Source organism: Palaemon carinicauda, chromosome 7 (assembly GCF_036898095.1).
Source record: "Palaemon carinicauda isolate YSFRI2023 chromosome 7, ASM3689809v2, whole genome shotgun sequence".
Classification (NCBI taxonomy): domain Eukaryota; kingdom Metazoa; phylum Arthropoda; class Malacostraca; order Decapoda; family Palaemonidae; genus Palaemon; species Palaemon carinicauda.
In genome coordinates, this window is record NC_090731.1 from 131,002,556 (window position 1) to 131,017,555 (window position 15,000).

General features: G+C 35.2%; 1 protein-coding gene across 3 annotated transcripts in view; it reads right to left on the minus strand.

Annotated features, from left to right (window-relative positions):
• LOC137644009 (uncharacterized) overlaps window positions 1–15,000 on the minus strand; it is a 21,730-nt gene that overhangs the window by 5,027 nt on the left and 1,703 nt on the right. For all 3 annotated transcript variants that reach the window (XM_068376878.1, XM_068376879.1, XM_068376880.1), the window contains exons 3-13: window positions 14,683–14,976; window positions 12,323–12,616; window positions 10,343–10,639; window positions 9,968–10,240; window positions 9,101–9,391; window positions 6,752–7,039; window positions 5,608–5,895; window positions 4,805–5,098; window positions 1,833–2,171; window positions 701–949; window positions 1–16 (exon numbers count right to left, since the gene is read on the minus strand). The exon at window positions 1–16 is cut by the window's left edge and continues 284 nt beyond it. In XM_068376878.1, the coding sequence (XP_068232979.1) occupies window positions 1–16; window positions 701–949; window positions 1,833–2,171; window positions 4,805–5,098; window positions 5,608–5,895; window positions 6,752–7,039; window positions 9,101–9,391; window positions 9,968–10,240; window positions 10,343–10,639; window positions 12,323–12,616; window positions 14,683–14,976 (2,923 nt within the window). The remainder of the gene's footprint in view (window positions 17–700; window positions 950–1,832; window positions 2,172–4,804; window positions 5,099–5,607; window positions 5,896–6,751; window positions 7,040–9,100; window positions 9,392–9,967; window positions 10,241–10,342; window positions 10,640–12,322; window positions 12,617–14,682; window positions 14,977–15,000) is intronic.

Here is a 15,000-nt window from a genome sequence, read left to right on the forward strand (position 1 = left end):
GCCAAAATTACTATACCTGGAAAAGAGAAATAGAACTTTTGTTCGTTTGTGAGCAGTTTCATATTCGGTTAGCACACTCTCTGAAACAAGTGAATTTTAGCATATCTACTGTTGCTCCAAAGCTCAGACCAATGCACAGTTGGATACATGAAATTCAGGTACGCCTTGCTCTGAGGAAATGCACCCAGTCATACCCTTACGGCCCGACCAGTAACCAAACAGCCTGTGCAAGGAGAGATGGCAGACATAATGGGCAGGGCTACACACAGGAACTTGTTGTGAATTAAGGGTATGACAGGGTGCACTTCCTCAGAGCGAGGTGTGCCAGGAATTCCTGCGTCCAGCTGTACCATGAAAATACACGGATACCCACTAAAACAACAACCAATGCAACCGTTTCTAGTCATATGCCTCAGACCTGTCAATTAATGTCTGGAGTTTGTTCAATTTTCATCATCACTCTGGCCATTGTGGACTGGTAATCGCTCACAGCAAACTAACCTAGTATGGGTGGCCCTGACTAGTACAGCTTTGCTGATGATGGCGATACCCAAACCGTTTCACCCCGTTGAGGTATCCCCACGCATCAAATAGACAATTTGTCAATACTTCTAAAGTATTGTGGTTTGTGTATACAAAGAGATATGGTCGTTCCATCGATAAATACTTGAGATGCCCAAGAAAAGATTATAGTTCTTACCCTCAACAGAAACGCGAATTTTAGATGGCCCGCTGGCAACTCCAGCAGTAATGTTTCGTACTGCGACCTGCCAAACACCTGGTCCAAGGGCCAGCCTATAAGAACTGCCGTAGACTTCCATATGGTTACTCGTTCCATCGATAAAGGATTTCCATTCGACATGGCAGGTGCAATTCAACTCGCAGTTCCACGTGACAATTCCTTCTTCATACTCGACGTTGGTTGGGTATGCCAAGGAATAGTATGAATCTGTAAGTGGGGGAAGATTTTCTATTAAATATTTTCTTAATGGTACAAATATCCAAAAGGAAAGATGACTTTATCTTTTCTTTACGGTAAAGTGTGACTTAGATGAAATGCAAATCTAGAAATGGCGGGTAGATTTCAGTGCAGTTTTTAACATCGAGAAGACTTATTTTTCTGTCTTACAACACACTGTAGAAAATAATAATAACAAAATACGAAAACCCTGAGACTGATTATTTGTATTATGAAGATTTTCTTCTCTTTTAAATTCTTCGCAATAAAGTAACTTTTATTCAATTTATATTATATATCAACAAACATGAAATGACTGCTTATATCATCATAACAGATAGATATTTAAGATTCATTTTTTGTGATAGCTGTTTTTTTTATATTGTCTTAGAATTTACTTGCTTGAAAATAATCTTTCAAAAGCAAAATGTACACACACATAGAAGCTAAAGGTTAGAAAATCATCTTATGCATGATAAGCTGTAATAAGAAGTTTCTTATCTGAGATTGCCTCATAATTTTGTATTGCGTGATTCTTAAAATAATACTTAATGCCAAAAATTAGATTCTTTCACAACTCAGGACAAGGCTTAACGTCTTTCAACCTGCTATGTACACTGTTAAAAATTGACCGTAAAAATGGTAAAAATCCTGGAATAAATGTTGCCCGGCATTTGCCGTTTTAAAAACGGATATATTGACGTTAAGGAGTGATAGTACGGTCACCTGTCCGTCTAAGATAATAACAAAGTAGGGTAGAAATTACGGTCGCCTATATTTTACTGATATACGGCTGGGAACAGTATATTTTTAGGTAGAATTTCCGAATAAAATTACGGTTTTTTTAACAGTGTAAGTAGCTGAAATTACTAACCTAGGTCAACCTCTCCGCAGGTCTTGTGACCCATGATCCCTCCTATCGCAGCAGCCACGCATACCACATACTTGCTACTTTCAACGAGATTGCGTAAAGATAAACTAATCTGTTCCTGTGGAACGATTATGAATTCCTCGGAGTCTAATATTGGGGGCAATATATACAAAAGGCCCTCCGCTGCTGGGAGCCTGTCGTAATCAGGGATATAATCTTGTTTCCAGGACACGACATAGCTAGACATTTCTTCGTCTGGCGATGGAGGATTCCAAGTGACCCAGATGGAATCCTGTGAGGTGGCCCATAGTTTCATTTCCTTCACGGTTAGATATTGTAGAACTGCAAAGAAATATTAAACATTATTGTCTCTTATGTTCTTTTATACTGTTTTCTTACTGTTTCTAATTGATGATAAGCTAATATTAGTAATACTATTGTACGAACTGTTAAAAATGGCTGCTGAATATTTAGATAGATATGCAAACATCCACACAGATTCAACCCTTCCTACCCCGTCCCCCCTTTCCTAACTACAACCCGCTAGTTTGGACAATTTGTGAGAGATTGTTGTTTTCAGAGTGATTGCCGTTCATCGTGACAAGAATTTTATATATATATATATATATATATATATATATATATATATATATATATATATATATATATATATATATATATATATACATACATACATACATATATATATATATGTGTGTGTGTGTGCTTGTGTGTGTATAGCCAGAATCTTGTTATTTATTGTATAGGGGAGATTACCTGTTTATAGGGAACAGATAGTGGTCGAGATTTTTTATCATTATTTATTTATTATTATTACTTACTAAGCTACAACCCTAGTTGGAAAAGCAGTATGCTATAAGCACAGGGGCTCCAACAGGGAAAATAGCTCAGTGCGGAAAGGAAAAAAGGAAAATAAAATATTCTAAGAAGAGTAACAACAATAAATATCTCCTATATAAACTATAAAAACTTTAACAAAACAAGAGGAAGAGAAATTAGATAGGAGAGTGTGCTCGAGTGTACCCTCAAGCAAGAGAACTCTAACTCAAGACAGTGAAAGGCCATGGTACAGAGGCTATAGCACTACCCAAGACTAGAGAACAGTGGTTTGATTTTGGAGTGTCCTTCTCCTAGAAGAGCTGCTTACCATAGCTAAAGAGTCTCTTCTACCCTTACCAAGAGGAAAGTGGCACTGAACAATTACAGTGCAGTGACCCCTTGGGTGATGAAGAATTGTTTGGTAATCTGTGTTGTCAGGTGTATGAGGATAGAGGAGAATATGTAAAGAATATGCCAGACTATTCAGTGTGTATGTAGGCAAAGGGAAAATGAACCGTAACCAGAGAGGAGGATCCAATGTAGTACTGTCTGGCCAGTCAAAAGACCCCATAACTCTCTAGCGGTAGTATCTCAAGGGTATTTGAAGAGAAACTGTAAACAAAATGCTTTCTTCTCATCTATCTGATTGAGATCAAGATTAAAAAAGATTGAAGGATTTCCCAATTGGACATTGTTAAATCATTCAGCATATCAGTAGCACAAGCGTCTGATTACCTTTTATCAGTAAAGAGTGAAAATCAAGCCTTAAGAAAGACAATACCTACCTAACAATGAAAGCTTATCGAAAAGTTTTTCGTTTTATTATTATTATTATTATTATTGTTATTATTATTATTATTATTACTAGCTAAGCTACAATCCTAGTTGGAAAAGTAGGATGCTATAAGCCCAAGGGCTCCAACAGGGAAAATAACCCAGCGAGGAAAGGAATTAGAAAAATAAGTAAACCATATGAGAGGCAATGAACAATTAAAATAAAATATTTTAAATACAGTAACAACAATAAAACCGATTTTTTCTATATAAGCTATAGAAAGACTTATGTCACCCTGATAAAATTCTCGATAAATTTTGTTAAAAATACATACGATGTTACTCTTGTCTTGACCTTTTTGTATTTTGTAAATAGGAAATTGAAGTTTTCCTTGAAATGTTGCTTATTTTTATGATTCATAGGGAATAATAACCGTAAAATAGGTCGTTGTCATTGTAACATAAACTTAAAATGAAATAAAATTATTAAATAGTAAATGACACAGTGCAGCCTAATCTCGAAGAAAGCATGGCATAATCGGCTTCATTAATTCCGGTACACTTCACGGGAAGCAAGGAGATGTCTGACAGTTCTACACTCTAGTAGGTAATGCTTTTTTAACAAAAGGAAAACTGATGGTAATACTGCTAACGCTGCCTGTAATACGAAGTCGCTGAGCTTGTAAACACGTGATCAAAAGCATGTTTATCTATTTTACGAAGTACTGTATAGGAAAATATTGTTATTTTCTCAACAGCACTTTGTGAAATCAATACAAATGTTTTTTATTGCGTGTTTACTAGCACTGCGACTTTGTTTTTCAGTCAGTGATGCCAACAGTTTCTCATTTGCTAAACAGCATTACCTATCAAGGTGTAGAGCCGTCATACGTCTCTTAGCTTCCCCTAAAGTGTACCTGAATTAATGAAGCCAACTGTACCACCCGTGGAAAGAAGTCGGCTGGGGAACACAGAGAAAGACTAATATGGAGGGATTATTACCTTGGTAGCATACTTGCTTAATAATGACTGCGATTAGAAAGATTCCCATAATCAGGTTTTCATCTGCTTCTCATAACCTTAAGAATGGTGGAGTACAGTTAGCTTAATTATTTCCGGTACAATGACATCTCCTTTGCTTCGTATGTAGTGTTCCAGAATTAATGAAGCCAATTGCACAAGCTTACTGGATTCAAAAATTAGGAAAACAGAGTAGGCTAACCTGTAGTCAATGTCTCCAAAGTCCAAAGTAAATTCTGGTCTATCCGTACAGATGCTATCTCACCTAACCTCTTAATAATTAGAAGAACAAATAATACAAGCCATTCAACGATATGAATTTTAGTAAGGAAAGAAATTACCTCTAACATTACTGAAATGGATGATGTCACTACAGGCTTGTCCATTAAAAGCCTTCGGCGCAGTGTCTTTGGGCTGAACGCAGACGGCTAAATCGCCTCTTTCCTCTTCCGATAACTGACGAATCACCTGCTTATCAGCGACTTCGACATCTGTTGGTGTTTTCCCCGATGTCCCTAGATATTTGAATGAGACTTGGTATTCTTCGTCATCCCCCAGTCCGACCATGTGGGCCCATGACGCCATGATTCCTTCCTCGGTGCTGACAGCCAGCACATCTTGACTAGAGCTGATAACTGGAGAATGAGACAAGAAGTTAATATCTGCAATTTGCTGTAAGAAGTTTGCTCTTCTCCTGTGATTTTTGTAAGGAATTTCGACCTTATTGTAGCTTTTCATTCCATGTAATTCAATCTTGACATTAATTTCTATATTACTTAATTATCCTGTTTTATGCTTTCCAATGAATAGGGTTAACTTGAAATTGTTGGCATTTCCTTGAAAATGCATAGTGCATTTTCTAAAAACATGTTTAATGATGACCGGTATTTACTGTGTAGTAATGGATACTTCTCGATAATTGTATGACATCTGTTTCATCAAATACCTAGTAAGTTAGAATTGATTAGTTAATCATGATTAGAACTTACACCAAAATGGGTAACCTGAAACATAGCCCATGTAAGTAGATTAATAAGAAAAGGAACAGACGACACATTCAATAGATCATTTAGATATTTTCATCTTTGGATATTCCAAGAATAAAACGTTTAGAAAATGGCATCAATCTATTTTGAGGACTTACAATTGACTTTCAAGACTTCGTTTCCAGCCGCTACGAGCGTTCCATTAATATCAAGACCTGACACTATTGCATTTATACTTGAATCTTGTCCTGCATCGACCTTGATTCCGCTCAACAGACAGATCTCTCGCTCTCCCGAGCGGATGGTTTCTGGATGCCTTGCGTCGTCTATCATTGACGAATGGTCCAATTCAAGACCCATTTCGTACCGATGTGCCCCTTTTACCTCGTTGAAGCAAACCTTGACTCGTCCATCCGAGTCGATCGCGGAGCTAATGATCTTGATGGCTGTAATAAAAGAATAGAGAGAAAATAGTTTCATTTTTGTTGCATGTTCACAGTATTGACCGAGCTTGCTAAGTTGCAAATACTACCAGCACTTTAATATTTTGTTTGCACTGCTTTTTGCTCGCAAGAAAATTATACTCTGGTTCCACAATCTTACCATTCTCGAAACATTCTTAAATCTAATTATGGATCTCAATATTGAATATAATTAGTCAATAATTGCCTCTTCTACCGAACAAAATAAGTACTTCGTTATAGGCATTTATAATAGACATACATTGTATATAGGAATCTGTGTGTAGTATATTTGCTTGCATATGTTCTATAGAACAGACTATAAAAAATAGAAACTTGCGAAAATATCCTTTCCTATTATTGAGACAACTGCTGACGAAAACTGTAGTTAAAAAAAAAAAAAGCAGCATGGAGCGCGTGTTACTTACATTCTTGATTTAATAACATTATAAACCAACTTATAAACGGAGATGTGCTTTGATTGTCTGAGGGATTATTGGATCAACCACATTTTGAAAATATATAACTGCTGTTCACACTGAACAGATCTTTTTTCATTTGCCAACTTTGATCTTGTGAGCATATGCAATTGGAGGTCACATAACTTGGTCAAACTCAGTATACCCAGTAAAAAATAGTTATAATATATTTATCAGTTTATTTATTTTTTTACTTTTCTTTAGCTTTCTTTCACTTTCTCCTTCACTTTGACTTTTGTTTTATCGCATCTCGCCATGAATTCATTGACTCCTTCTGCCACTTTGCATACCAATCCTTTAGGCTACAGCAGATAGAAAGAAAAACAATGGAGAAATGGTGAGAAAAACTCATTATAACTTACACGGGATGTCCACAAAATACATACTGGCATGTATTATCTGCATAGGTTCCGCCATCTCCGTGATCTGGAACGTAACTGTCTTGTTCACGAAGTGTAAGTATTTTCCGCACTCGTCTTTGTAATTGCAACTAATTCTGTTAACATAGTGCGCAATGATATCCTGAGTTAAGGTGAAGACATTACCAATAGCCACTGGGCCGTCGTTAAGGTTCAACCATTTGATTCTGGCAGTTCGTCGGCCTACTTGATCCACAGTTAGCCTCTTGTTGCCATCACTGCGGTTCAGGCCTAAAGTTTTCACAAAAAAAAAAAAAAAAAAAAAAAAAAAAAAAACACTGTAGATTACATACATCCACAACACATCAATATTTCATTATCTTATAAGTTCTTAATTTTGGATAACCCTCAGATGGGAACTGCCAACTAACATACAAAACTGATCATCATCGAAAATCAAGTTAGCCCCGTCAGGAATACAATTTAGTTTTAATTTCTTGAAGAATGAATTACATACTGACCATACAGATAATTAATCAACTAACTATCGTGTTTCTACAATGTTAGAAAAACTAGTTATTGAAGTCATTTTTAGTTCAGACTAAATAGCAGATATACAATGTAACTGTTATAATTTAATCTTCAATAATAAAATTCTCCTAAAAATAGGTAAATCAAAAAGCATAAAAGCTGTATAATTATCTCTGCCATATTCATCATATATCTACTGAGTCAAGAATGAATTCTTTTAACAGAGAGTTTCCACAATATCATCTGCCATTGAAGTTATCTTGATTTTGCTTTCGTATCCCCTAGTTGTAAAAGCCATTCGGTTTCAAATCCTTTTCGCTCAATCTACCCTTGAATCTTTCGGGGTCTCCCTATCCTCTTTCCTCCAAACATCTATAAGTTTTACACTCTTTCGCCAACCTAATGTCCTCTAACATGACCATACAAACTAAGAAAACCTATGTTGTTAACTTATTCTGAACTTCATTGAACTTCATTTTAATCCTTTACAGCTTTATTCTATGTATACTAGGTAAATTATATAGATAATTTACATCAACTTCTCATCTTTCATTCACGTTCGTATCCATTTTTTATTTCTATAAAAGAGATTTGGTTTCCATAATCACTCGCCTCCTCTTCCAGATCTTTCCCATAGACATGACTACATTCCTTGCTTTACTTCTTTGTTAATAAAACAAATCATTACATTTGCTCCCAAATGTCGTTAGAAAATTAAATATTTTTATCTCCCTCTTTATTAATGATAATTTGTCCATCTTCCTGGTTTCCATTTACCATAAATATCACATTTTTACTAATATTCCCTTCCAACATTCTTCTCTTAAAACAAGCTTTAAAGTGCTTCAATGGGCTATGAAATTTCTCTTCATTATCCCATAACAACATACCAGACACAACACTTCATTTACAACCTACTTTCTCTTCCCCCTATTTTCCCTCGACATCTAATGGTGTTTTTTTTTTTTCTGAATTTTGCAGTAGCCCATCCAAAACAATGGAAAATATTCCCCCTTGCATGAGACCCACTATCAAACTGAAGACTCAGGCCTACATGGCTGAGGACTTTGAAGCGTGAAGTAAGAGATAATATATGGAGAAGATTTGAATTAAAAGCTCAAGATAGAGACGACTGGCGAAATCTAACCGAGGCCTTTTGCCTCAATCGGTATCCGTTCGTTTTAGATTGACTTGCCTTATGCAAGACACGGGCTCTTGCGTTGGCAACCTGTAAACAATAGGCGTAGGAGGAGATGATATATATATATATATATATATATATATATATATATATATATATATATATATATATATATATATATATATATATATATATCATCCCGTGTATAAGATGATATATATATATATATATATATATATATATATATATATATATATCATCCCGTGTAGAAAATGATATATAAATATATATATATATATATATATATATATATATATATATATATATATATATATATATATATATATGTATATATATGTGTATATATATAAATATATATATAAATATATATATATATATATATATGTATATATATACATATATGTATATATACATATAAAATATATGGCTTTTTGTAAAGAATGGGTCACGAATATCAAATAAAATCTGACGTTTAAATTTCTGGGGATCCGAGTGATTAAACAATTTTGAGGGCTGTATACAAACGTTAGCATTTTGCATGCCTAAATATAAAAGGCTTCGATGGAAACAAAGTGATTGTGATTACAACATAAAATGCATAAAGGAAGAGCTCGTCTTAAGTCCCTTAACAAACCCTAAGGTTTCGGAGTCCTACTTACCCATAAGAAACAGCTCACTATCTCCGTGGAAGGACTGTCGTTTGATTTCTGCTTGAATCAGAATCCGGATCTTATGGGATGTATCAAAGCTGGATGGTATGGTCACAGGAGGGAAGCAGAGGATATATAGCCCCTTGAGCGTGTCCTTCGTTCTCACTGTTGTTCCCCAGTGGTCAATTAATATGAGGTCATAGGTGTGGCTGTCGATTGTCTCCTCGACGCAAACGGTTAAGTTTGTGCGACTTTCCATCGCATCAGGGATGCTGTGAAGGACGCTGAATACTTTCAGATCTGGAAATTAAATTGCTCAGTCTTATATCTAAAGTCTAAACCTTGTGCTCAATTAGTTTGTCATGGTAAGTAAGACGGAGACACTGATTATACTAATACTTATACATGGGCATGCCCAGATACGTTTCCCATTTGTTACAGTTACAGAAGTATTTACTATATTGTTGTAAATTGTAAAGCATAAGGAGAAGAATAATTAAGTACACCTGTGTAAACCTCCAAACCTAGTAGAAAACACATGATTATTAATTTAGTTATGATAAAGTCTGTAAAAGCTGAGACCCTTTAGGAGCAATTGATTGATGTAAATTGAAATTAATGAACTTTTTTCTGTGGTTACCTGATGATTAGTACTTAGTCCAGTATCGTGATAGGGTTCCATGCAAAATATGAAAATAGTTAAAGAAATGTGTGATTTAATTATGGTACAGTAATGAGTTAGCTTTTGATGTATTTTCTTCCTACCATAGCCATTTGGGCAATTTCTAATTTATTGAAAGATATCCGCTGTGAATATATATAATTTTTATGTTAAAATTTTCTAAAAAAAGATTTGTAAAAGAAAAAAAGTCTTACGTTCATGTATTTCTTTTGCAATCGTTGTAAACTTGGTAATGGCGTTGCGTGCACTTTCGTTCCTCTTTACCTTGACTTCATAGGTCTTTTGCTCGAGATTCATGAAATAAACAGAGCAAGATGAGCTATCTAAGCCACCACAATGTACGCTTATGTTGTTGTACCCGCCGGGGACGTCCTGATCTAGACTTACTTCATAGACGTCTTCTTCGGCAGCTTTCCATTCCACCTCGATGAGATCCGAAGACAACTGGGTGACCTTTGTTCCAAAATCTGTCAATGGTAAGTAACTCTAATATATTTCTATTAGCGATCAAATGACTCCTTAGATTTATTATAGATTCAAAATACAACTGATTCCCTCCTGTTACTTACTTTCAAAAGAGGAAATTAAAGAGTGCAAGACTTTCCCATTTTGATTGAGAGCCACGAGAAGAACCTCGTATTGGCCTGGGTTGAGTTGTTTAACGATATTTGGACTTTTGCAGACTTTACTTCCACCATTTATTGTGACGTCACATGGAGCTGATACTAGATGATACGATTTGCCTTCTCCTCTGTAAAGGACCAATTCCAGGGACGCCGTCGCGTTGTCAAAAGGACCAGACACAGTGATGAATGGCTTCCTATCTTCGGGGTATGTTAGGACGAGAGAATCTGGCTCTGGCAAATCTGCAAAAGAAAACATTTGTTGCGATGGAAAACCTCATAGACTGGCAAGTTCTTTTCTCGAGTGATGCCTAATGCCACTCTCAAGACCTCATCCTATCACCTTGAAAATCTTGATCATTTACCTTTATTATTATTATTATCATTATTATTATTATTATTATTATTATTATTATTATTATTGGTAATTGTTTACAACACCACGCTCTCCATTTACTCCAATATAATGCAATCCTGAAGTTCTCATCTTCTTGCACCGTAATCAGGTGGTTATTTAGATTCTGGGAAAGCAATAATTAGCAAGATATGTTGTGGAGGGGGGAAGGGGTTATAAAAAGAAAATAGCTTGGTTTCCTCACTAAACGACTTGGAACTCAAATGTCAACATAGTCAACCAAACATAAGTTCGTGATGCCAGCGTACATATGATATAATGTATATTCAAAATATACTTAATCAAAAAGGGATTAATTACTCAAAAGTGTCCATAAAATATGCAATTTACAAATAGTGACACTTTTGAGTAATCACTCAATTTCTTATTGAATATATTTTGAATATACAGTATATCATATGTACGCTGACATCTCGAATTCTGTTTGGTTAACTTTGTTGACATGTCAGTTCCAAGTCGTTTAGTGAGGAAATCGAGTTATTTTCTTTTTATAACCCCTTCCCCCCTCTTCAAGATATCTTGCTAATTATTGCTTTCCCAGAATATAAATAACCACCTGATTACTGTGCAAGAAGATGAGAACTGCAGGATTACATTATTTTGGAGTAAATGGAGAGTGTGACGTTGTAAATAATTACCTTATTATTATTGATAGCTAAACTACAACCCTAGTTAGAAAAGCAGGATGCTATAAGCTCTAGCCCTAGAGCTCCAACAATGAAATGTAGCCCAGTGAGAAAAGAAAATAAGGAAATAAATAAAGGAGAGAAGTAATGAACTATTTAAAATAACAAATTCTAAGGACAGTAACAACATTGAAATAGATCTTTCATAAACAAACCATGTAAAGATACTTATGTCAGCCTGTTCAACATAAAAACACTCGCTGCAAATTTTTAATTTTCAGGTTTTGTGTTAACTTCAATTTCTTTCTTATAGTTTATATTATACATAATTTGTTTATATCGAATTATGATTTACTGAATAGCACTAGTGTTCATAACACATGAATAAAGTTGAAAATATTCTCATGCGTAACTGCATTTTTCATTTCCATATTTAAGATTTTTTAATCTATACCTTTTCTCACTTTAATTCTTATTAAGGATGAATTAATGTATTCAAATTAAGGATGGATAAAGATCAGTGATCATGTTTACCTTAAGAGCATATTTTAAATGATTTTCTAGATTTTTTCTGCAATTCGAAAGTGCCTTTTTGGCGGAAATATAAAGTAGATAAGATTTGCATACTAGTCAAAATAACTAATTGCTATCCATTCTCAAATACCCTGAAGAATTTCTCTCCCATCTTCAAACAATGATAAATTTCTAATAAATCTTTCCCTTTTATGAAATGTTTAAAACTGGATAAAAAAACACAATCTATACATGAGACATCCGAATTTTGAGAGAGAGAGAGAGAGAGAGAGAGAGAGAGAGAGAGAGAGAGAGAGAGAGAGAGAGAGAGAGAGAGAGAGAATGCAAATAAGATGAATGGGTGAGCCTTACCAGCCATAAAATTCTCTGGAACCTTCCTTTCGCAGACCTGACAACCCTTAGTGTCAGTCGAAGCAACGTTGGACAAGCAGAGCTCAACTTCACCATATATCTGATCTTTTCTCGCATCGATTAGATAACAAGGCGAAGTTTTACATTTGAATGTTTCTTTGGTGTCAAGACCAAGTAGACTGGCACTAAGCTTCTCTCTCCTGCTGGCTTTGTAGTCGTGGTGGACGCGGACCGATCTCCCGCCAAATCCTTCCCTTGTTTGACCCACCCACATACCCGTGAAGTTGATATTTTCTGTTGGAATTTAGAGTCGGTTTCACATATAGTAGAACAGTATTCTCGGAAAAGTGTTTTTATAAAGTATAATATTTAAGATATCATTGATGCCAAGGACTTTGAGTTGATTGGTCTTGCTGAATAGTTTGTCATTGCAATGCATTTCTTTGTTAATCAACATATTCCCATTAAATCTACAGTAATGGGAAAAGAACTGTTTTTCTAGCCAGCTGGTAAATAGTTTACTAGAGAATTATTGTATACCTACAAAATTATTCTAACCTCCATCAAATGCAGTAACTAAAGAAAGCATAAAAATGTTGACTTCCTCCATCACAAGGCAAATTATCAAATTCCGAACTAAAATCTAATCCTATTCATTGATTTCTGAAGATAGACTATATTCGGAAGTTTGAGGTATCGTCGTTATTACTTAAATCACCAGAGTCTTCTTATAAGTTTTCAAGACGAAAATATTTTATGTATTTGTTGAGATGTAAGAAATTCATTGACCAAGCTCAAATCCTATATCTTCAATCGCACATCTGTTGTTCCTCCCTTTCTAGTTATTATGGGTAACTCTCAATCAGTCTTATAGAAAAGTCTAAGCTAATTTACGAAGCTTATGGGTTTGAATGTTCTTTTTATTCAAAGTATATTAAAATGATCCTACCTAACTTAGGCAGTTGGGGTTGAGGAAATCTAGATCGAGTTTCCAATTATTTTTATACAATTATAATTGAGGTTTTGTTCCCTAGGCAGCTTGTTTCTCTTTTTTTCCATAGCTACAACTATATAAATCTTATATTGTTCCTAGAGAAAGATATTACAAAACCTTTCTATCCTCCGTCTTATATAAATAAACATAAATTTTCTCTGTTCGTCACAATTTGCAGCTCCACCCGTTGACTTTATTCATTCCAAAATATGTGAAACAAGAAATCGAGATGGTTGTTATATAGGGTACAAAAAAAAAAAATCAACATTTTCATTTTCAAGAAAAAGAATGGCAATCAGGACATGACGTTCAAATGTAGTAAAATAATCCCAATGTATTGCTGGGTCGGCCGCTGAGTCAAGTTTTTCCATCAATTTCCTCTATTCCTTGCATCTTCTCCCTGCCCCACCTCACCAAATCTTTCCATCTGATCTGCTGACGCCCCACACTTCTCCACATCTGTGATATATTTTTAGCTTTCTTGGTTGATTCCACCTCCCTACGAGCTTCCCTAGCCTTCTCCTTTGCATTACAAATACCACACATTCTTGTATTTTGACTCTCCTTCCTTTCCAGTAGTGTTATTCCAGCTATCCATGTCACCATCCTCATCTCTCTCCTCTAAAGTGCCCTGTTTTCTGCCCCTTATAATATTACGGGCCTGGTAACTATCCTATAAATCTTCCTTTTGAGCCTTAATGGCTTTTTCTTGTTACCTATAAATTTGACCACATCGATGCTGTTAACAAATGTGAGGTATGAATACTATCTAAAATCCCTTTTTGTCTGAGTTATTGTTGCTTTTGGCAGTAAATGAAGTTTGAGAGTTATGCTGAACTGGTGATTGAAATAATTCCACAAACCTAATAGAATGCATACAGTAGGCCTATATGTTGTATAGAACGTAACAACATACCGATTTGTTGTAGCTGTTTAAGGCACTTTGACTAAGAGTCATTTAACACAACGAGTCTCAGAAAACTGTTTAGTGAATGTACAGTATAGGCATATTCAGATCCTTCTCCTCATGTTATTCTGGTGTTAGGCTAAGCTACAGATCACTTTATTTATTTTAGTTTCTATTCCTTTTATATAGCATTAAATCGTCACCTGAAAGAGACAACCCATAGACCTGGTTTCCTCTTCTGAATCAACCCAAACGAGACCATTTCATTATTTACACACAATTAAAACCCATTTATCAAAACTACATTGAAACGAGAAGCAAATGCCTAATGATCATAATGTTTGGAATGAAATTCAGACATGAGAATAGAACTTAGAGAACTAAATCACATGCTCATATTTACAAGAAGTTTTTTTTATCAAGATATTTGCGAAATGGAAAAATAGTCAAAGAACTTACTCAGTGTAACAGTAACGCTTCCACGAGCTAGTATTTCATCTTTTCCTCCCTGGCGACCTTGTAAAGCCAACATGAAATTTGTGGGGCCTGCATAGTCTGCAATGTTGATTTTGAACATCTGGCATTGTTCACAGGCAAGAGATATTGACGGAACAACTATCTGGGTAAAGTTGTTGCTAATCTGTAGTTTAAATTCACTGGAATTCGAGATATTTTCTATATGGCCATCAAAGCACACCCTTAAAAGGGGAGTATCATCACTGATTGACTTCTCGAGTGTTCTAATTGTGAATACTGCAAAGAAATGAATCGAGTAAC